The 22573-nt window shown below is 43.6% G+C and overlaps 1 protein-coding gene across 1 annotated transcript in view; it reads right to left on the bottom strand.

Annotated features, from left to right (window-relative positions):
- SH3BP5 (SH3 domain binding protein 5) overlaps positions 1-22573 on the bottom strand; it is a gene marked incomplete at its 3' end in the record, with an annotated part of 52416 nt that overhangs the window by 20550 nt on the left and 9293 nt on the right. Inside the window, exon 3 of the mRNA XM_082322231.1 lies at positions 19153-19281. Within this exon, the coding sequence (XP_082178357.1) occupies positions 19153-19281 (129 nt within the window). The remainder of the gene's footprint in view (positions 1-19152; positions 19282-22573) is intronic.

Below are 22573 nucleotides of genomic sequence, written 5' to 3' on the forward strand. Positions count from 1 at the left end.
TTCAGACTTTCAAACATGCAGGTTTCACATTGTTTTTCTTCATCAGAAATTTTTAATTTCTGAAGCTTTTGTGTTCATTGTCTCTTAACTCTATCAGCACTTTACTGTTGTAGAGCCCTTTTGAGGTTGATGCACAAAATACCTTGTTTAGCTCAAAAGCAAAATCTTTACCTGAACTTTTCTACGTTATATATTTCATAAACTTCTATTTACAGTAGTATTTTTGAGCTGGTTTGCACTGAAACACCACCCTTCAAATGTAAGCTTCACATTCAATTAATTGAACATCCAGCACTATGAAGACAGTTTTTGTTTACACTTCAATGATTTTTTAAAAATAAACTGGAATTACCCAGTTTATACCTATGGGAAATGTCTTTGACCAGACATGACTGACAGAACAAAATAACAAATAAAACTTTACATGTCATGATATACAGAGAAGCAGTCTGAGGCTGAAACAGGGGAAAGTACTCTGACATACAGAATACTAAATTGGGGAAGATTAAGTCTTATGAATAAAGGAAGAGGTTTTAGTGTGAAGAAATGGTGGTCATTTGGGAGGTGGCTAAAAATCCCTGATACAAAATGGGAAATAGGTAGAACAATGGTGCGTTTCTCCAGCAAACAGCTGGCTACACCTCCTCGACACCAGCTGCATGAAATACCTTCACACTTGAGACACCACACTTATTTGTAAAGGTAATGGAAAAAACCCTTCCATCCCTGCCCCGTGGCAGGGGAGACGGACTCCTAATTTAAACACAAGTCTCAAAAGGAAATAAAGCACACTAAGTTTCCCTCACGATGTCCCAAAATAGCAGCACGCTCTTTTTACTTCCTTCCCCCAGCACATAGAGAGGTACTTCACCTCAAAGTGACCGTGGAAAAATAGGAGTTGTGTGTCAGAGGTCCTTCAGCTACTAGCTGGGGAGGGAAATCAAAGTCATCACAATCAGTGCAGTAATTTCCTTCCAACCAAGGTCCTTGATGCACTTCCTTCTGAAGTGGCTGCTGGTATTTTCCACAAAAGAGAGATTCATCTAACCATGCCTTTTGCTGCTGTCGGGCAGCTTACACCACACCACCCTGCCTAAAGCCTTCCTGAAGAGCCAGAGCATTAAAGTGTTGATTTCCATGCAGGACTACACATCCCAAAGCAGCACAGAGCTTTGGGCCAGTATTAGTGGATGAACAACATCCTGGTGTAAATTCATCGTTAATACGGTCTCTTAGAAAGTTGGAGAAAAAAATCCCACATATTACATCTCCTCACCACCCCAGTCACCAGCTGCCTGTTTCAAATGTATTAACACATTTTATAAACTCAGAATAAGCCTGACTAAAGCCACTAACTAACCTAAACCATGGTACAAGCACAGGATAGCCATCTGAGGATCTTTAAACAAGGCTCAACCCAAGCTTCCAACAAAGGACACAGCAAGAAGCCTGAATCTTAGTCTTCAAAATATCCTCCTCTGAATTCTCTGAAAATTCACAACTCTCTTTTCTTCCAGTGAGTTTGACCTATGCTAGTAAAGGGATCAAGTGCAAATAAAGGCCAAAAGTTTTCCATAAAGATGATAGCTTGAGATGGGATTTTAAAAAGTGAAATAAAAGGCAAGACTTCAGTAAGAGCCTGCACCAAGTACTGCAGAACAGTGCTGAGGATGTTGGGAGGAAGAGCAGGACTGATTGTCATGGAAGACCCTACGAGAGGGAGCCAGGTCCCAATAACTTCCAGGCAATAAGGCTGTCAAAGCCTAGCCCCAGTGAAGGCTTCAGCTCCATGGCTGCCCCGCTGCAGGAGCGGGCCTGCCCGCGCAAGAAACAACTTACAAACATAGGAAAACAGACTGGCAACCCATTCCTAGTACAGGCAGAACCACACCAGCAAGTAACTGCTTTCGAAACTCCAGTAAAACCAGATCCCGGGGGCAATGCGAGCACGGGAGAAGTACAGTTTTCTCACCGTAACTGCATCAGCACTTGAAAGTTTCTGTTGGCACAGATACCCGGGTCAGGGATCAACACATCTAAGCCAGCAAAAAGTCTGCAGAGCATTAGGAGCTGAGTTACTAAATCCCTGCGGAAAACAACATTTAGTGGTAGCTTGCAGTACTAGCCGTTCTTCTGATGAAGCCTCTAAAGCACAATTGGCTGCACAGCAGGAAAATGTTCTTTATGATAAGAATACCAAAAGCTAAATTTACAATTCGCGTAGACTTCTACTTGCACCTGAACCTGTAGGACATTGAGAGCTGAAGCTGTTAACAGGCAGGCCCATAACTCTGGCCAGATTCAGCTTCATGCCCTGTGACTGTGTGGGCAAGTGGAAAACTAAAACAAAACCATACTTAAATACCCTCTCCCGGCTGTTTTTGTTGAATGCTACTTTGCAATGGCAGTTCCGAAACACTGTTTTGGAACACAAAATGCTTTTTGGTTTAAGCAAAAGAGTTAGTCCAAATAGCAATTTAGCTTCAACAGTTATCTGAAGTCATTCTACAGTCTTTTATTTTAAGCAACTTACTGAAAGCCTGGGAAAGAAAAAAGCGAAATGCTAGGGTAGAGAATGATACATTAGTCACTAGAGAAACATCAACAGGTTTGTGGTTTTGCCAATGTGAAAAAGGATACTCAAACACTTCTCAGTTAGTACAGTTACTCAATAATTAGCCTTCATTTAAAACTCCCTCCAGCACGTACAAGTTGCTCTGCACCATCACCGACAGATTGCTCTGACGCTCTCAGCCTCGAGCCTGCAGGTCACTCAGTGTGATGGAAGAGAGAGTAGCCGTGTTCTTCATGTGCTTTTAAAACCATAGAGAACAACAGGAGCTCACGTCTCCATCCAACCTCCTGACATTGCCTATGAACTTCATTTTAGACAGTGGCTGTTCCTCTCAACAGACCAGAATTCAGAATTCAAATGAATGGCTGAAAACTAGGTTATTTTGCTTTCAAGCACAAACTGGTGTTCAAGTTGAGAGAGGTTTAGCCCTGGGGTAGCAGGAGGGAAAAATGTACTAGGGATGAGGACAAAAATCTCCAAGGGAGGCTGGAGGCAAGTGGGATGTCAACTTTCTGCCTGTCACCCACATCGCTGGTGCTTGATGGAGTCTACCCAATATAAAAGCGAGTGTCTCTTTCAAAAAAGTCAGAAGGAGCTAGGCCAGTGAAACTCCTTATTGAAAACAAGAAAGCCTTGACACCTTGGGAACTGGGGAACCTGTGCCCCAGCTCCCATTGCCACAGTGACTGGGAGCTCGTTGTGCTTCATCATCAGTGCTTTCTGCCAGGAAATTCAACTGAATGTCCTCACCACTGCAGACCCTTCCCCTATTAGTGTAAAATACAAAATGGGACCCCTTGAGAAATGCAATTAAGCAGCCACAGAGATCTCAGCTAAGGACAAACCCACCATCATAGCAGTCTGTCACACACCATCCACTCAAAGCACCAACTCTTTCTGCTGCTCTGCCAAGTTCATCCCTCCTCTGCAACTCAGTAGTCTACAAGCAACCTGCTACAAACAAGTCTCCCACAACAGTAAATCCCTTCCCTACAACAAGCATCATGCCCAAGAGTCCTGCTCTGCCCCCTCAGCCCCCTCCTCTACCTCTCCTCATGGCCGAGGGCTTTCTCTTTGCCACAATCCACCCTGTGCTCTTCCATGCAGGTGATCTCCTCTCCCCAGCTCCTCTGCCGCTGATCGCCCTGGCTCAGATACGCACAGCCCCGAACCTCCCAGCCAGCTCCCAAAGACTCAGAGGTGACACACAATAACAACGCTCACAGAAGCAAATGGAGCACTGCGATATAAAGCACGTCAATTTTTAAAACAACGATGTAAAATGAAAGGGGTACTGACAGGGTTCATAATTGCAAGCTATTAATGTATTGCTGAAAGGAGCTCAGTCCTGACAAATCCCTTTTGGGGGATAAAAGCTGCACGCTCATGGGCAATCCTCTGCTTAGTCTACACAGGGCCATGCACAGAAGGGAACTGTGCACAACAGCTGGATTATGTTGCTAGCTAAAGATAGTGATGAAAAAAAAGCTAGGCCATGGCAAGCTAATAGAAGAAAACAAAATCAGGCACTTTTTAAAATGCAGTCATTCTTCTGAAGTTGGCAGCAGCACACAGACAGATTTTCAAGCCAGCACAGACACATCTGCTTGTCCACTTTCACAGCAGAAAACCCCGTACTCTTTAATTATGAAATACAATTTTCTGTTTAGTCCACATAGCTTCTATTGCCCCAATCTCCCTTTGTAGTCAGAGCCCCTGCCCAGCTGAAATAATAGAGGATTTTTCCCACCCTACCACACATAGCTTCAATCTTCTGTGTTAACATCAACCAAGACATATACTCCTCTTCCTCATTTCATCTAATGTCCAATTTTTGGTTTTGCCTCTGTAGTTATACGGGACTGCACAATATCGCTGACACCAAAACAGGGTACAACACAGCTACAGCATTCCTCTGAGGTTAGCTGACATCTAATACACCCTGGTAGACACTGCCCAGCCTCTGACCTGTGAGCACATGTGCACGCAGCTAATGGCCAAGCCAGGTTGCCAGAAATAGATGCAGAGAGTACATTTTGTGGGGCCAAGCCTGCTACAGAATTTCTCCCCTTGGCCAGCCTCCCTCACCAGAGGACCAGACCACAGGTGCTAGTAAATGCATGAAAAGGCATCACTAACACTAACCAGCAAATTTCCCATTAGAAATGACAGTCAGCAAGATCAGTTATTTTCAAATATTTAAAAAATTGGCTTCTCATTTAGCCAGGTGAACCCATCTCATACTGTGCTACCAAGGTCTTGACACCCACTTTCTTTCAGCATCTCTGCACTATTACCAATAGAAGGCACAAACAATCTCTGTTTATAAAATTGCTGTAAGCTGGAGCATGAAGGGAACGCACAGCTGCTTCTCAGAACAAGGCACCGGCACACCACGTGCTGGCCCAAGGCCTTTGCTCTAAAAGGCACTTGTTTGTTGATGTGAAACCAATGTCTCTCCCACTCGTTAATCTTTAAAACAATAGTTTAATTGCTACCAGCAAACACTTACTTGCTTACTACCAAATAGATGATGATTAACTGGCTTCCAGTCACCCTCTTCAGAAGGAAGCAAGTTTCAGATGTTTCCATTCTGGCCCCCCCCCCCCCCCATTCATTTAACAACATCCCACGGTTAATTTGCTGTGCAAAGCACAACAGGGAACGTGTTTTAAAACAGGAACTTTCCTCCACCAGTCGCCCACCAGAGTTGCCACAGACACCTGCCTTCAGGGTCACTGATTGCAGTGACTGCACCGCAGCAGCCTGCACAGGCTTCTGGCAGGGAAGAGGACAGCGGGATCACCACTCCTTGCCCACAGCCTACCTATCTCGCCCACCGCTGCAGTGGGTTCAGTAATTCGGAAGCCTATAAGGTGAAGGCAGTAAGCGCTTGCTACGGCATTCACAGTAACCAGTTGCGGAGTGCTGCTATTTTGGCTCCAGTTTTCTTCAACCCGTTTCATTGCAGCTGGCAGCCAGTAACAAGGGCAGCAGCCCAGACATCAAACAAGGGCCCATAATGCTCAACATCCTAACAACAATCTTGATACCAGCACAATCTGCAGATGATACTAAGTTGGAGGTGGTTGAAAAGGCAAATGGCAGAACCTCGACCCAGATGGACCTTGTGAAACTGGACTGGGCCAAGAGAAACCTCAGAAGGTTCAACAAGGAGCAGTGTGGAGCCCTGCACCTGGGGTGGAAAAAAACCATGATCAGCACAGATGGGAAGTTCAGCCCTGCCAAAAAGGACCTGCACGTTACAACGGGTGCCAGGCTAAAAAAGCTGAAAAGGTGCACTCTCCTTGCGAGTAAGGCAAACCATGTCCTAGGCTACATTAAGAGGGCCACAGCTGGCCAATGGTGGGAAGCCATCATTCCTCCCAACTCAGTGCTGGTGAGATTGCACACTGAATACTACATCCAGGCCCCCGAGTTCAAGAGGGATGTCAAGACAGGGTCCAGAGGCCTACAATGACTCCTACAAGAAGTGCTGAGGGATGTGGCCTTTTTTAGTCTAGCAAGGAGGAGACTAAGGAGTCACCTAATTAGCTGCCAGCTAAAATTTGAAGGGGAGCTGCAAAGGTGACAGAGTTGAATAAATGCTTCCCAGCAATATTGGATGGTATGATACGGAGCAACAGCCACAGACAGCAGCTTGGGAGTTCAGGTTGCACATTAAAAAAAAAAAAATCTTTCCTACCAGGAGGGCAGTGTGACCCTCAGACAGGGTACCCAGAGAGGTTATAAATCTCCATCTCTGGAGGTTTTCAAGGCTTGGCAAAGCCATGGTTGCTGCAATCCAGCAACTGTGACAGTTCTGATTTGAGCAGAAGGTTGGATCAGAAGACCTCCAGAGGTCCTGTACAATCAGCATTTATATCAAATAACACCATTTTTTCCTACAGTTTATCAAAAAACAAAGAACATAGTTGCAAAAACTCTGCAGTGATGCTGAATATTCTTCTAGATTCTCAGACCCACACTTTTATTTTCTTGAATAATCAGAATAGTGATGCAGTTGGGGGGTGGAGGGGTGGGGTGGTTTTGCTTGCTTTTTTTAAGGACCATGACCTTCCTTTCCCCTCTCCCTACAGACTAAAAACTCCAAGCCAAACCAGAACTGAGAGGCAGTAAAAAACAGAAACCCCTTCTTGCTATAAGCCATGTACAGATGCTTATAAACAACTTACAAAATCCAAAGCCTCGGGAGTGATCTCATTTTGGCAGATCTATGGGGCTTTTTCTGAGCTATATATTAATCTGTGATGATTGTTTGCATTACTGACAGAAAATACAGTCTCTCAAGAGTCTGAAACACCCTTGTATTCTTTAAGCTGTTTATTGAAAAGCTGTAAAATTGTACATAGGTTAAAATTTGCTTTTTCAAAAGCAGATTTGAAGATTTTTATTTGGGTGGAGAAGGCAAAGGGGAGGAGAAGGTGAAAATAAGCCTTGCTAGCGTTTTTTGGAGCACAAACCATTTCCTCCCTGCTGCATAACTAATGAAATGCCTGTGGAACACAGTGACCAGATGTCCCTTAGTCTCTGCTTTTGATTGGGTGTCTTGTTCTTGTGCTGGGCTTTTTGGTCCCATCCATGCATCCACCCCTCCTCTTCTAACATCTTGTTACAGAATTGACCTGGCTCCTGGCTCTGTTTTATTTTCTGATAAACCTGTAGTCTATAAAAAGGCCCAGGAAATCAGAAGCATGTTCTGAGACACATCTAGCTCTGTGCTAAAGTTAGGTGATATGTGTAACTCCCTCAAGACACAATCACAAGCCATACTCCAAGAGACAAAAAGTTCAGGGCACAACCAGCAGCTCACTTCATTGGCTACTTCTGTTACCAGCATACAGATAGTTGGTCTCCTCAAAGTCAGAGTCCCACCTCCCTTCTTTAGGAGCTGTAGAAGGAAATGAGAAAGAAAATACCTAAACATACAATCTCCTTAAACACTGTTAAAACCAATCCTGGACTGGACCAAACAATCAGCTGCCAGCCCTTCTCTGTTCTCTGGTGTCTCCCATCCAGGCTGTACACTAGGATCTTGTGAAACGAGGGCAAGAATATCATCTCCGAGCCAATCGTCACCACTGTGCACTCAGTCATTTGAAATCTACTGGACTCCTCTCTGTTTTTAATCAGTCTAGCTCCTTGCCTCACAGGAGTAGGGAGGTGATGCTCATTTGGGTGCAGAGACTGTATGGGAGATACTCCACCATACCTATTGGCCCTCTCTCATTTTTCATGAGGTTGTTGTAAGATGCTGGTCTGCTTGGAGTTAGTCACACTAATTAATGAGTCTGTGGCACCAGAATATGACAAATTGTTCATCTTAATACCATCCAAATACAGCGTTCCTGGGCACTCGCTGCCATCTGCTTGTTAGTTGCGCACTTGTCCGTGGCCAAAATTATAAAGCTGCTGCCTTCTGGAAGAGGGGATCATAGAATATGTCCAGGTTATTCTCTCCAAGGTAAAATATCTTAATAAGAGAGAAAAATATCAAGATAACCTCCCCCCCCCCCAACATGCACCTGCATTCTCAGGGCTTAGGCAGTGACTCAGCGAGTCTAGGGTTTACAGCTGGTTTCTAGGTTTACAGAGGCTCTGCATGCTCGTCTGCACCTGGCAGCAGCCTCCTTTGCTGATATCAAATATAGAAGCAAGGAACAAACTCCCACAAACACACGCTGCAAGATTTACACAGCCTGCCTTAGTGGATTTTGCTAATTATCCAAGATAATAAGCGTTCAGCACATACAGATGCAACAGATACGTTCAGGAGAAACACCGGATCATTGTCTCACCTAATTGCCACCAAAACAGCAAATGTTTGTTCGCAGCAGCTTCCAGAGGGTTGGCAAGGAAATAGCAGGCTGGTTCTGAAAGCACATCTTGTGCACGCACGGATACCGACATAAGAAAGAAAAGGTGCGTGGGTAGGAGTTTCACCTGGGTGATGGGCTGTTCTGGACATGTTCTCCCAGTCCCCAGAAAGCCTCACACCCACAGCAACTGCCCATCCTCAATAGCAGGGACATCCTCTGGAAGGAAGGCCCAGGCTGACCTTGTACATCTTTGACAGCATGCTCACAGCTACTTCTGAGACAGTCATATTCCTAAGGGACCTTTTGAAGATGATTAATCTATTGACCCTTTGAAATTTTTCCTCATAGAATTATACATGTCTCCATGGCATGTGTGAGTAACAGGCTTGCTTCGCTTGAAGGAAAAAATTGGGGGTGGTGTCCTGGACAAATGAAGGTCCAAGTCCATTCCTTGAAAGAAAAGGTCTAGGTAGCAGCAGGAACAGACAAAATTTCAATTTCACTGCACGGCAATAAAATCCTCCTTTAAGAACAAACCATTAGCACTCTTTACTAAGTGAAAAAACAAATATCAGAAGCAGACACAGCTAAAGAAGATGGACATTTCTTCCACATCCTGGCAGTGAAATTTATCTTCTAACAGTAGAACTGCAAGTTTGCTGCAATTGAGAGACTTTCCTTACAGAAACTGAGTGAATACAGAGCCGTTCCCACACATGCTACAGAGAAATTAAGACTCTTCAGATAATCTTTTGCAGCAAGAACAGAGAAGAACTCATAAATTCATACTTTTACTAGAAGACATAATGAAACACACCCAGAAGGCAGTAACCAACATCCATATCAGATTTGTTTTGGCAGCAGCCCCTAGCATGAGCATTTATCATTTCATAATAAACTCCTACCTATTTAGACCATTGTACACAATAAAGATTGGGGGTGGCTGAACAAGTTCCCCAAAGTTGCAAGGCTTGTGCTGCCTTCAGCAGTCATCCCTGAGCAATTAGCATGCAAAACAGGTACATAGGATATCACCCTGACCTCAAGTCACCCAGGCTCAAAGACCAGCTACTGTTTTTAACAGATGATCCTGTCTGTGGCTTACGATCTCTTGAAATAGCCTTTACTGGTGGCCAGAAAAGACTGGGAGGGGAAACAGTAAGAGAGAACAAAGCAAGGCAATCTTTCCTTTAGATTATCGTTTTTTCAAATGTTGTAGATTTGCCTTTTTGCAACAGCTATGCAAAGCGCTACAGCTACGCAAAGGAACCCACAGTCTAAATCTCTTGGGTTTTTCCAAATTGAAGAGGATGCAAAATTATGTTAAACAAATCTTCAGATAGATAACAGCAGAGGAAAAAGGAGTTCATCTCTATTTTCATATCCCAGCACCCTTTGAGAACTGCTGACACCTTCCCACCAGTTCCAGCATCTGCTATTGCATCTGTGGCTAAGCATCATAGCCAGATCACCTGTATCACTTCTTTCTGCCTAAATTGGCAGATAGCTAACAAAAAACCCCTCAAACTTTCCTGCCCTAGCCCTCTCCTTGTTACTCTCAAGAACAGAGAGCATTTCTACACCAACTTACCCCAGTATTCCAATCTTTCAGACCTACTTGCCCAACACTTCTAGTATTTCACAACAGAAAAAGAACAAGAAAAAACATTCTTGAAGGGTAGGGAAAATAATTAGATCATTGCATTGTTGACAATTACTGGAGAGGGGGTTGAACAGCTAGCTGGCTTTGTACTGCTGCCATCCAGAATAGCTAAGAACTGATGGATGCTTTGTGGGGTGGGAGAAAGCAGGAGAAAGAGACACCAAAAAAAAGAGATAATTTTTTTTCATCTCTTCTAGATAAAGTCTTCAAAACACTTAGATGAAAACAGTATTTTCTTCTACTGATGGAAAGAAAAGCAGAAGAGGGAAGAACCTCTAATTTACAGTGCACAGCTAACAAATCTAAATAATGGAGCCCTCCAAGGCACATCTTCTACTAACGGTAAGACCAATTACAGTTTTTGCATCAATAGCTTATACAAGCTAATCATCCATCAACAGAATAGCTCTCACATAAAATGAAAATGTAGGATGTGTAAATACCAACCCAAAATAACTAGACCTGTTCACTGAGGCATAGAAAGCACAGATAGACACAGGAAGTCTAACTTTTAGAGGGGGCACGTATATGCACAGAATTTATCGATACAGGTATTTCAACAACCAAATGGCTAAAAGTTAGTTCCTACTATCCAAAGGTGCCAAAAACATAGTATTTGCAGATGGTGTTGCTACAGATGCTACCTAGTCTGCAGGAAACATAAGTAACAGAGCACTAAATACAAATCAGGTAAGGATTTTTTTCAATTCATCTGTGAAGTAGCAGCTGTTAGTGTTCCCAAACACAGGGCAGATTTCCAGCTGCTCAGGATTAAGAGGGTAGAATCCTGCCAGTCACACTGACCTACTATCCTGCATTAGCAGGGTTGATGGGAAGACAAACACATTCAAGAGCTTCCCTTCACAGATCAGATCTTTGGCGTAACTTTCCAAATCCAACCAGGCCACATCTGTTATCTTCTCAGCAGTTTAAGGACAGCTAGTTTGAGACACTCTGCTCAACTACATAACAGAGCCAGAACACAAATGTGAAGTTACTTACTTAAACTTTAAGGCCTCAAATAACAGCACTAATAAATCAGCCAGGCAAAACCCAGCTGGTTGACCCAGGGAAGTCTCCCTGAGCTCCCTGCTTCCTAGGCATCGTCACAACTTTGGCCTGAAGAAAAATGCAACAGAACCATAATACAAGACTTGAAATACAGTTTTCAGGTTTTAAGCATTCAAGCGGAGCAAACTGAACACACCGAGCACAAGCTCCGTCTGGCAGCAGTGAAACGCTGAGCCATACGTACCCGAATGCAGGGTAGTGACTCCTACGTGCTACTCCCAGGATTTCAATCACAACTGTGCAAACATGACAAGAGAGCACAAGAGGCACTCCATCAAATTTTGAGTGTGGCAAAACATTTTCTTTACTTAACCCAAAGTGCATCCTACTTTAGACACAAAGTTTACGACATTCAGTGGATTCCCTGGTGGAAGTCCAGGAAGTGACTCCTCACCCTCAGTAATAAAATTACTGATGTCAGATCCCCTTGCTTGGCTTATTTCCTCTTCAGACGGGTGCCTGGCTCCGCGGCCAGCCACACACCGTGTGGAAAGGGAGATGAATATACTGAGAACGCCCCTCGGGATCACAGCAGTGGGAACTTCACGTTTCACAAGAGGACTGACGTCACATCAACGTGGTTTCCCCAAGATTTAATGATGTGTTTCGTAACAAAAAAATGAAAGAGACGCTGTGAAGAAGGGGTTCAGGTCTAGGGCAGGTCCACAGAGAGCAGAAAGGGAAAAAAGACACACAAAATTTCTTAGGCCATCAGGTACAACCCACAGCCTTCATGCTTCATCCTTTCAGGCATCGCTTCTTGCACAGCTCACCTACACTGCATCTCCTTACCATTTCTTTACAGTGCTGGGCTCCCCGATTGCCCACATGACAACTGCCACACCTCCTTTCCCTTTGGAGCATCCCAGCCATCTCTTCCCAGGCAAGGCTTGTGCTGCCCCAGTGCTAACCGAGGCCATCATGTCAGCCTCCACCCCACAGATGAGTTTCTCAACCACCAACAGGTAAGTCCTAGTTCAGGAAGGGAGCTGCTCCCCTACCTCTGAGTGGCCTCTCTACCTCACCAGCCTAAGTAATCCAAAAACAAATCCCAGCCATTTCTGTATGGTTGATTTACACCCCTTGGGAGCAAGCCGCTTCTCACACCATTCACCCTACCTTCCTAAACCAGAAATCGTTACCTCCTCTACCCTCACACTACTGTGAGGCTCCCCAGGAGCCACCAGGGCAGCTGAAATATAGCAGCTTCAACTAAAAGGGCAAACCTTCAGCATAGGCAGACCACAAATAACATCACCTGTATTGCCAGCCTATACCGATTATTGCAAATGGCCAGAGGAGCAATGTCCATACAAAATACTTTCTGCTGGCTCCACCACCACAATCATGGGTGGAAATACTCTTAGGAGCCTATGGCAGTTACTGACCCCACGTTGACAGAAGTTGTTCTCGTTTAATAAAAGGGACACTTTTGCACACATCATTTTCTACTGCTTTCTCCATGTGCAAGATGAACAAACTGTAAGAGAGATCAGAATTAACAGCCCATTAGCAGCAGTGCTGCGCAGATGATCATTACTTACCAAGGAAAACGCAGCACTGAACTACAGCCATGGAAAGCAGTCAAGTGTTTTGGGTGTTTGGGCTTTTTCTTAAACAGTTGAAAGAATTTGTAGGTTTGTCAAAGTCAATTCTCAAGTTTCTGTATCCTTGCTTTGAAAATGTGAATCCACCAGATAGTTTTTTTGGTTTCTAAACAGTTAACCAGAAACACTCCTTCAGCCAGGCAAGGTCAGTTGGTTGTTCCACTGTAACTATGTCAATAATTTTCCTTTTTACTAGCTCTATGGCAAGTTGCCAAACAGGAATGCAAGTCTGTCACAGTTCTGCTGACATTTAATTTTTGCTTCTCAAGCTTCCTCTCCCTCCACCTTTTTTGCCAAGATGAGCTTACCAGATAACACAAATTCTTAACTCCTTCTTGTCTTAAACATGAGCATAAGGACTTCAGCTCATAAAAGTAGGATCAAAAAGGAGATTCATTATGACATTACTACCTCCAGTACACCAATGGATAACACATCTAGTGCCTAGGAACCAGAGAGGAAGACCTGGATATCCACCACTGTTGGATCTGGATGCAGGAGCTGTCACCCACACTCAGTGCTGCCCTCCTGTCCACAGCAGAGCCAGCTGGTGCTGTAATCCAGTTAGCTCTCACTCACTGAGGGAATCTGGATGGCAAAGTTGGGTGCTGCAGGAAGCAACACTGGCAAGACCACAGTTTCCAGTTCCTAATTAATTTTTAAGGGTGATTGGCAGTTTTGAACCTCCAAGTTATGTGAATTTAAAAAGCTTTTGTCTCCTGAGCTAAGAAAGTTACCATCTGTAACGTTCCACACTTGCCACACTACTTTCAGACATCTCAAGCTGAACACCTAGAAAGTGAGATGCAACGGCCACTTTGGAAAGTTTCGTTCATTTATAGGCACTGCAATCCTGACTTCTGCAAAGAATGGTATCAGTCTCATCTGCTGAGGAAGAGTCTTCCAACTCGGTAAGTGTGCTTTTATCTGCTTACACCCCTCCCACCATCACCATCAAGTGGCTCAGTTGCTCCTCAGTTCCTGTTCTGCAAGGTTACAGCAGCTACTTTTCATCCTGGTTCACTTTGGATATAAGATTCATTGAACCACTTGATACAGGATTCACCCGGCAACTTCCAAATGGCTAAGCAACTCGAGATACCTTAACTCCCTCTGCATTTAAGGAAGACATATGTACCTCAGAAGGCTTTTCAAATGTACCTACCCCTCACCACTGACTATAGTCAGTGATTAAGGGCCTGAAGTTTTGTGAAGACAGGCAGAATGGAGACCCAGGGTCCGAATATCTGAAAGCTCACCCCTAATAATTCTTTATCCTGTCAGCAGATTTCTTCAAACAGATGTGGCAATCCAGTATAAAATACTACATGAGAGAAGTATTATTAGCGAGGTGAGAGGAAGGAGCTCTACTACATAAAAAGTTGCAGTGAATGGGACAAGTTAGCTGTCCTTGCTGAACACAATCTACTTGTCCATCAACTGCGTTTCCTCTCAGGTATACCCAGACCATTGTACATACTGATTCCAGCCTGCTTTTATAAGCCTTTTGAGATAAAAGGGTGATGCTTAAGAAGGTATGCCAACAACATGAAAAGAAAAATTAGTTGTAAAGCTGAACCAGGAGGAGTGACCCAAGAGGAAGCAGAACATGCATACCCTTCAACATATTGCTTTCTGAACACTTTCTACAAGTGTTAGTGAGAGACGCATATAGGTATGACCTAGCATAGATCTTCCATTCATTTTTGCCTGAAGGAAGTTTTCTGACACTCTTTTGTAAAAGCTAAATGAGGCGGGGGGCAGGGGAGGGGAACATCACAAAGCAAACCATGTCCCTCCCAAATAAGCTCAGTAGTAAAGCTGAGCAACGCATCCAGACCTACTCCCAATCTGAGCCAGTACTGGGGACTAAAACTTAACTCCTCACTCTGAAAAAAAAAGAAAAAAGTGCTCGGTAATAGGAGCTAAAGCTTAATTAAAAGCAACACTTGCAGGGCTTTTATTCAGGTTAGGGTCACTACAAATGCATGGATTGTTTTCTTGTGGGGGTGGGTGGGAACACATTTTTATCAGATTTTTTTTTTTCCCAGCAGAAGCAAAGCAGAAAGGCAAGTCCTTCTGTTCAGTTTGTCCCTGGGTTCACAAGTGATGACGTATGGATAACAGTGTTTTAATGGCACCTCTCCGCCAATGACCCCGAAGTGCTTGTACTTCCCTTAATGAACTCGGCTTCACAGCAGCTTGACAGCTCCATTATACATGGGAACTAAGAGAGAGACAAAGTAATTTATCTATGCCATGCAGCAGCACAAAATTGGCTCCTACCAGCCCAGTGATTTATGCAATAGACCACACTTGCTTTTGCACAGCATCCTGTCCCTGAGCATGCTGTCGCTAGGGAGGTAACACACTTCTCAGACTCTATCACCTGCTCAGACACTGCTGCAGACGCTATTGCATAGGTGCTTTCCAGCCCCAGCCCTGCCAAATGCTAAGTCAACAGTGGCTTAAGACACTCCTTACTCAAGACCTACACTGTTGTTTACATTATTAATGTTTCCCGGCAACTTCACCCTTCTTCCCCATTACCTTTGGGCAAGAAAAGTCCGATTCTCTGACTAGTCAACCAGGGAGGCAAATTACTAGAATTACTAGCAAGAAAAAAAAAAAAAAAAACCCACAACAAAAAAAACCCAACCAAACACCACACCTCAAAATAAAGACATGGGAAGATTGATCTTCCCAACACTTAGAACCTGGACCACCTTCTGGATTATGGGAATTCCATATTGCTGCAAAGTGGTCATTGCTTGTGTACATACACGATCCTCTGCTATATGCCAAGGTTCTTCCATTGAACATGTGCGTTATGGTAGAAGTTAAAGAACAACACGACAAGACAATATGCCAAATGCAAAAAAGTTCTTGCAGCAGAAATACATTAAAATCTGATTAAACAACAAACTTGGCTCAAAATGCTCCAAAACAGTCAGGTATGCCTTACACAAAAGGCCCACTGGTATACCAAACAAGGAATCACAACAAAGTTGACTTGGCAGAAGTTGCATGAAATCTACAGAAGCAAGAATATTAGCCAGCTCTCACTTCAGTCTCAGCAAAAGCCAAATATTACTGCTTTGGTGCCAACAGACAACACCCCGATTCTCTGTGCCACCACTTCAGAGGACAAAGCACTCGGATATTAATGCCAAGGGACCGTTGTTCTGTTAAAGCAAAGTTTCGCCCTGAGATAGGCCGAGCTGAAATTCTCTTGGCATACATTACACAAACAAGATGCTACAGGACTCTTGCATAGAAGAATAAATTTGTTTTGAATTCACCATTTTCTGGCAACCAAGGATTGCACAAGATGGGGATAAGGGTGAAGAGACGAAAGGGCTCAAGGTCCTAAAGCTTCTCCAGGGAAGTACTTGACTCAGGGATCTGTTTTTTGCTGACCCCATATCAATGTCCTCATACCATTTTAATGGGTTCTATCTTAATAAATGAAACATGTATTTCAAGAGAATCATGCTGGCGCCAAGTGAAAACAAGCTCCTTGGTATGACTAAATACAGCTTGCATCAGCCAACTCACCCTACAACTGACATCTTAAATGCAAGTAACTCTGGACAACTCTGCAGTTCTTTGCTTCCCAGCAGACTTCAATTTCTAGGTCATATTTTTACTTCCCTTTACTGAGAACAACAAACAAGAATTTACACTTCCCTTTCTCTTACAAGCACAGTCATGCATTTTTCCCTTATTGTTTAATTAAAGCTGTTGCAACCACCGAGAACCCTGTGCCTATGTTTTCAGAGGCAGCCTAATGGCTCTAAAATAACTGTAAAGACACGTGGAAGACAGTCTTCAGAGGCTAGATGTTTTTATAAATTTGAACAGAAAAATATCAAGCTATTCCCATGATTTATCTACAATTTTACAAATTGAAGTATAAAAGAAAGATGTGGGCTGGCACCTAAACATATTAATATTCTAGTACATTTCTCCAGTTTCATATTTACCTACCCACTCCTCCCCCCTGCTTTAATATAGCAAATTTGCTCCCAGTTAAACAGAACTTTTCTAGACTAAATTAAGACTAGAAAAAAACTCTTTAGGCAGATGCTTTACTGACAATTGGTACTAAGCTTTCCAGTCTCCTGCTCTCCAGATAGAGCTGCTGTCCTTCAACGCCAATATTCCTCTTGGCCCTCACATTTTCTATTTGAAGATTTTATTAGACAAAGAGCCAAAGGGAAAGCAGAGACCACCTTCCAGCTCTGTCTGCTGAGCAGAGCAGATACAAAGAGGGAGCTCTGTTCCATGACCAGCTCCATAACACAAAATGGAAAAAAGTGAAATGAATAGTTAGAAGGGGAATCCCTGCTTTAAAAAAATAAAATGCTATCAAGGAAATTGATAAAAGAAAATTGAGTGTGTAGCAAATTAGCAGATGTGGGATAAATAGCATTTAAACCTAGCTAATGACAGAATGGATGGGGAGAAAAAATATGGTTCTCTCTAACAAGCCCAATACCGGAGCAGCGATTCTACAAATCTAAGGATCTTCAGTGGTTTGGGTTTCTTAGTGGTTTTGCAAAGCGCCTTTGAACCAGCATGACTGAATGGATTTCAGGGGTAGCAAAGACATAGCAATAAAAAATTCCATTGTCAGGACATTATCTGCTGCCAACTTCAGGACAGAGGACAAAGTTCACCGCTCTCAGCATCTGATGTTACAAACTTCAAAGTCATCTGATTTTTTTGTACTGCAGAGTATTCATTTCTACCATTGACTTTTCCAAGTATAACTCTTGAAGTCATATGCACACTGTGCCTTACATAGCTATTTATACTAATAGCAGTATAAGAGAATACTTGAGGCGGGGCTTGGGGGATTTTTTTTTTCCCCCTAAATTGTACATACTAACACAACATAAACAATTCCTTGATCTTATTTTGTTACTTCCTCTCTTTCTCTAGCTCACTACTGGTTTATCTCTAGCACACACCATAGGCTCCATGAGCAGGGATTGCTTTCAGAGCAGTTACAGATGAGTAGTAGATATCGTGCTTACCGTGCTTTGAAGCAGAGTTTACCTAATTGCCATGCTGCTTCTAGTCTGAAGGATTAAGCCTAATAACCCCTAGACATCACCCCCACTGCCCGAGACAACGGCTCCAGAACAATGCCATGCAATTTAAAGGATCAACATGGTCACATATCTTGCATGCCACATCCCATCAACCCAATTCCTGCTTCATCAGCTTTCAAAGCAATGAAGCTTGCGTTCATGCCTCCCTTTCCTGTGCCTTGTTCTGAGGATGTATTCTCTTCTCTTACCCTGCACGTTTACTTTCTGCCTTCTGGCACACACCTATACTACTCTTCTCATCCCTCAACCTCTATTTTTACAAACAGCATCCTTCTGTAATTTTCATGTATCTCACACATGCTACCCCGTCTCTCACTCTCCCCTTGAACACAGTCACATCCTGGCTACCGAGGCACAGATGCCACCCCACACATCCTTCCAGCTGAGCACAGAAGCAGCAGCTCTAGGCAACTCTCCCTCTACTTCTGCCTCTCCCTGCCTCGAGAGAAAATAGAAGTAGCACCCAGGAACAGCCTCCACCCCTTGGGGAAAAAACAACCAGCAAACCCCACTACAGACACCAAGCAGAAGCACTGCCTAAGCCACCACAAACTCGACTCTCAGCTACTTTTTCCCTAAAGTGAGAAGCTGCCTGACATCTCACAAGCCTTCTTGCTTTCCCTGGAGCTAGTAGATCACACCCTTACTTCCAGGCCTCATCCTTCCATGCCTCAGCCACACAGGCCTATCAATAATCAAGTAGCAGTTGGGGCAAGGGAGATAAGGCCCTGATGACAGTACAGAAAGCAGAGCTCAGTTTCTCCCCAAACCGACACACTTTAGAGCCACATTTAGCACATTCCTGCTCCAGCACAGCCTAATTGGCACCAAACCCTGCAGGTTTCCCCAAGTCTGCCCCACTCCAGCCTCTTTCCCAGCAGCTTCCAGTTGCAGCCGTTTAGCTGCTGAGCATTTTGCTTCAAGAAGAAAAAGCAGATACACAAAGTCTACACTGTATTTTCAAATAATTACAACTACTGATAGGAAAGAGCAGGGCTCTAAAAGGCCACTGATAATGAGAGGAAAACAGAACTAGTCTTATGCTATTGATTGATTGTGTCTGCTGTAGCTGTTCCTGGACTGAAGAATACATGCAGCTGTGGCTGTGAAGAAGCACATTTTTGCCATCGATTCACACGGCTGACATGCAGCTCAAGACATAGACCAGTGTCAGCCACGTGCATATGCTTAAGATGTTATTAATAGCACGAAAGCAATGAAATCAGTATGTGCTCTCCAACTACCAGCACAAGCTTATAAAGCAGAAAGTTCTCACCTGCCTGGCCACCCTCCGAGCTTCCCAGTAAGGTTTAGAGTCTTCTACGGCTTTTCCAATCTTCTTTGCCAGTTCATCCAGTTTTACTGTTGCTTCGACCAGCACGGAGCGGAACTTCTGGCGTGCATCCTTCAAAACGTTGCAGAAAGGAAAGAAACGACAAAGACAGATTAGAGCTTTAAAATTTATTGCTACTTGTTTATTCCTACCTTCAGGTTGCTCTTTAGAGTCACACGCGAGCTGACACATTCAAAAGTTACTGGCATTTGGACTAAGCCAGAATTCTTTAGTAGAGGTAATAACAGGAACCCAGAACCACATCCTGGAAAGCTAGCATCCTGGACGCCAAATCTTTGTCTTTCAGAGACAGCTTTTATACAAAGCCTGCAATAGCCTGTGCTAGATGTCACCTCTGGCAGGGTTTCTCAGAGAGGAATAGCTTGTAAATTACTTGCTTGGTGAGGAGGCAAACAGCAGCATAACAAGTTCTGAGAGGGATTTCAACAGCAAAGACATCTCATCTAGACAATGCTAGAATGGGGCTAGCAGGCAGGCCAAATCCCCACAGCAGGCTGGCAAATCAGCTGGAATCAGCATCTCCTAAACCTTAGCACGTCACACCCCTAGTACTGTTTCCCTCAGAGACACCGTTTAAGGATGGACAGGATCTGCTTTCTTCAAGAAGAACTGGACACTTCCCACAGGGTGTATTTTCAAGTCAGCTCCTCTTTCTTTTTATAAACACGCCCTACTTACTTTAATAGCAGCAAAAAGCTTCCAGGTCCTCATGGCAAGACTTCCTGTCATAAAAGCCCATATTTTCAGCTATGGTTTGTACCAATGGGTAAGGACGCCTACTTTCCATTTGATTGTTATTTTTTATTACATTTAAGAAAAGTCAATTCCAGCTACTTCCATACTGGATGAGTTGCCCTCTTTACATGATTAACTGGAGCCATTAAAATATTTTCTCTGCTCCACTGAAACTTCCACACCTTTAAGCAAAGTGGTTCTGATTTCGATCTCAGCATCCAGCACAGACTCTAAATCAATGGAATTATTGCAGAGAGATGCAAATTCAGGCTGGGACCTGGCCCAGGATTTAAGGAGATGAAGAGGAAGGGCCATGTGAGCTCTTGACAAGCCTTGTAATTCTAATTAGAGAGCAGGATTTACACAGACTGCTGGAGTGACATGTTGATTATCAGGAAGCAGCTGGCTTGAAGAAGTGCTCTAATTCAGGAGGTTTTTGTCATTATTGTTGAGGATTTCTAGAATGCACAACAATTCTTCATTGGAAGAATTAACACACATTGGAACCTACCACTATGCTCTCAGAAGTGGAAAAAAACTGCAGTAATACATTAGTTTTTACAGAAAAAGCAACATACTTCAGTACAAGCTTCTTTGCCTCCTTTTTAGTGTTATCTAAAACCTCAACCAGCATCAGTAATATTTTAGTCCACTGCAAATAGCTTTAGATTCTTAATTTACTCTAAGAGAGTACACAAATTAGTAACACGGTCAAAAATGGAGACGTAGATGCACATTAACTTATTATTTTATTAACTCCAATCCAGTCAATAATCTCATTTCTTAGTGAAAGCCTGAAATGTATCATTCAAACAATATGTATCAAGTCAATAATTTTCTCAGTGAGAAGAGTTTGAATATTTCTAATTAAAGTACTGGACGCTATATGGTTCACTGCTCAAAATGAGTTTCACAAGTAACTGAAATAAGACTGCAAGCACGATGACTATATTGCAAGAAAAACAAGTGCACAAACAAAATTAAAAACTCCTTTCTAAATGAGGTAGCCTGAAGGTTTGTTTTTCACTTTCTTTGTGAAAGCTGCATATTAGCATACTAGTTGTGCAAATAGTTAAAGAAGTGCGCATTAAGTAAAAAGCCCTATGCAGTGATTCATCAAAAAATTCAGTTGCCATGTTTGTAAGATAAGCACTTAGAACAAAGAAACCATCACTATCAAATCTGTGCTTAGAGACCTACCCCAAATTTATTCATGTAATAATTACGTACACTCTTATCCAATAGGAAAAAAAGGACTAGTCTCCACCTGGAGTTTAAAAAAAAAGAAAAAACAAACCAAAAACCACCAAGGACAGCAGTCAAACTAACAGCAACTTCTGTACTCATTAACCTCCCACCAACTCAGATGAAGCACATACATGATTAGTTACAGTTTAGTAATTTGTAACTGGCACCTGAGGCACAGGTCTTGCAAATGGTTAAGCACGTGTTTATCCATGAGCACAGCCCCACTTCACACAACAGCTAGTTACACAGAACAGGGAGCTTCAGCTGAAGGATATACGAGCGTGAACTTCCAGTTTACCATTTTCCCCAAAAGATACCTGCTTCCTATTTTGAGGCTTTATTTGAGTCTGACCACCCTCATTTTTTCAAGTGAAGAACAATAATGAAGACCAAAGCACCCCAGAACTTTACACCCGTGTCATCCATCACATGACTTATTTTTAAATGACATTTATTCTCAGGCTCCTGACTGTCAGGAATACAAGCCTGCAGGCTCCACCACTTTCTGCATGAGAGAATAAGCAGATGCTCATACTCTGCTGAGATCAGTCCCCCTACCAAAGGTTTCCAGCCATCCCCTTCAGACACAGCAACAAGATGCTGAGGTCTCTGAGAAGGTGTAATGCCAAACCCATGCCCTCTCCTGCAGTACACGCACCACTTTTACTCTTCACTAGCCCCAACTACACTACAAAAGCAAACAATCCCACACTGTATAACTACACTGTGTACACCCCTGCAGCAACCCAGTGCATTCACACCACCCGGCCTCCTCAATCCAAATCAATTCAGCTCTCATGGCCTCGGGGACTGTGGCTCCTACCTGGGAGCTACAGCAGCATCTCCCATGAGCACGGCCACAGCTCCCTCCTGCAAACACGCAGCCACACTCAGCACGTCAGCTCAGTGTGTCGGCCCTGTCACGTGCTGGCAGAGCATCTGTAAAAGTCATCACCCTTGGGACAGCGCAAAATTCCCTGGCAGGTGCCCCTGGGGAAGTTTAAATAAGAAATACAGGTGCAGCGGCTATTTTTACTCTTTGTGTGAAACTGGGGAGCTCAGAAGCACCAAGGCAATTGCACCACGAGCAATTGTGCACCTGGGCTTGGTGCACTTACTACTTACGTGAGATGAAAAGCGCATCCGTGGTTCATGGGAAGGATGGGCCTGTGGTCAAGGCAGTAACTTGGGAATCAATTTAACTCCCTGCTCTATGGCCGGCTTCCTGTGTTACTGTCGGTGAGACACTTCGACCCACACGTGAAGTGGTTCAAAGCTGTAAATCCTCTTAATGGTGTTTTCTGTAAGAACACTCACGTCAAAAACTTAGAGGCTCAGGAACAGCACAGCAGTGCAGTTC

This window comes from Platalea leucorodia (genome assembly GCF_965183815.1).
Source record: "Platalea leucorodia genome assembly, chromosome: 1".
In the NCBI taxonomy this organism is placed as follows: Eukaryota; Metazoa; Chordata; class Aves; order Pelecaniformes; family Threskiornithidae; genus Platalea; species Platalea leucorodia.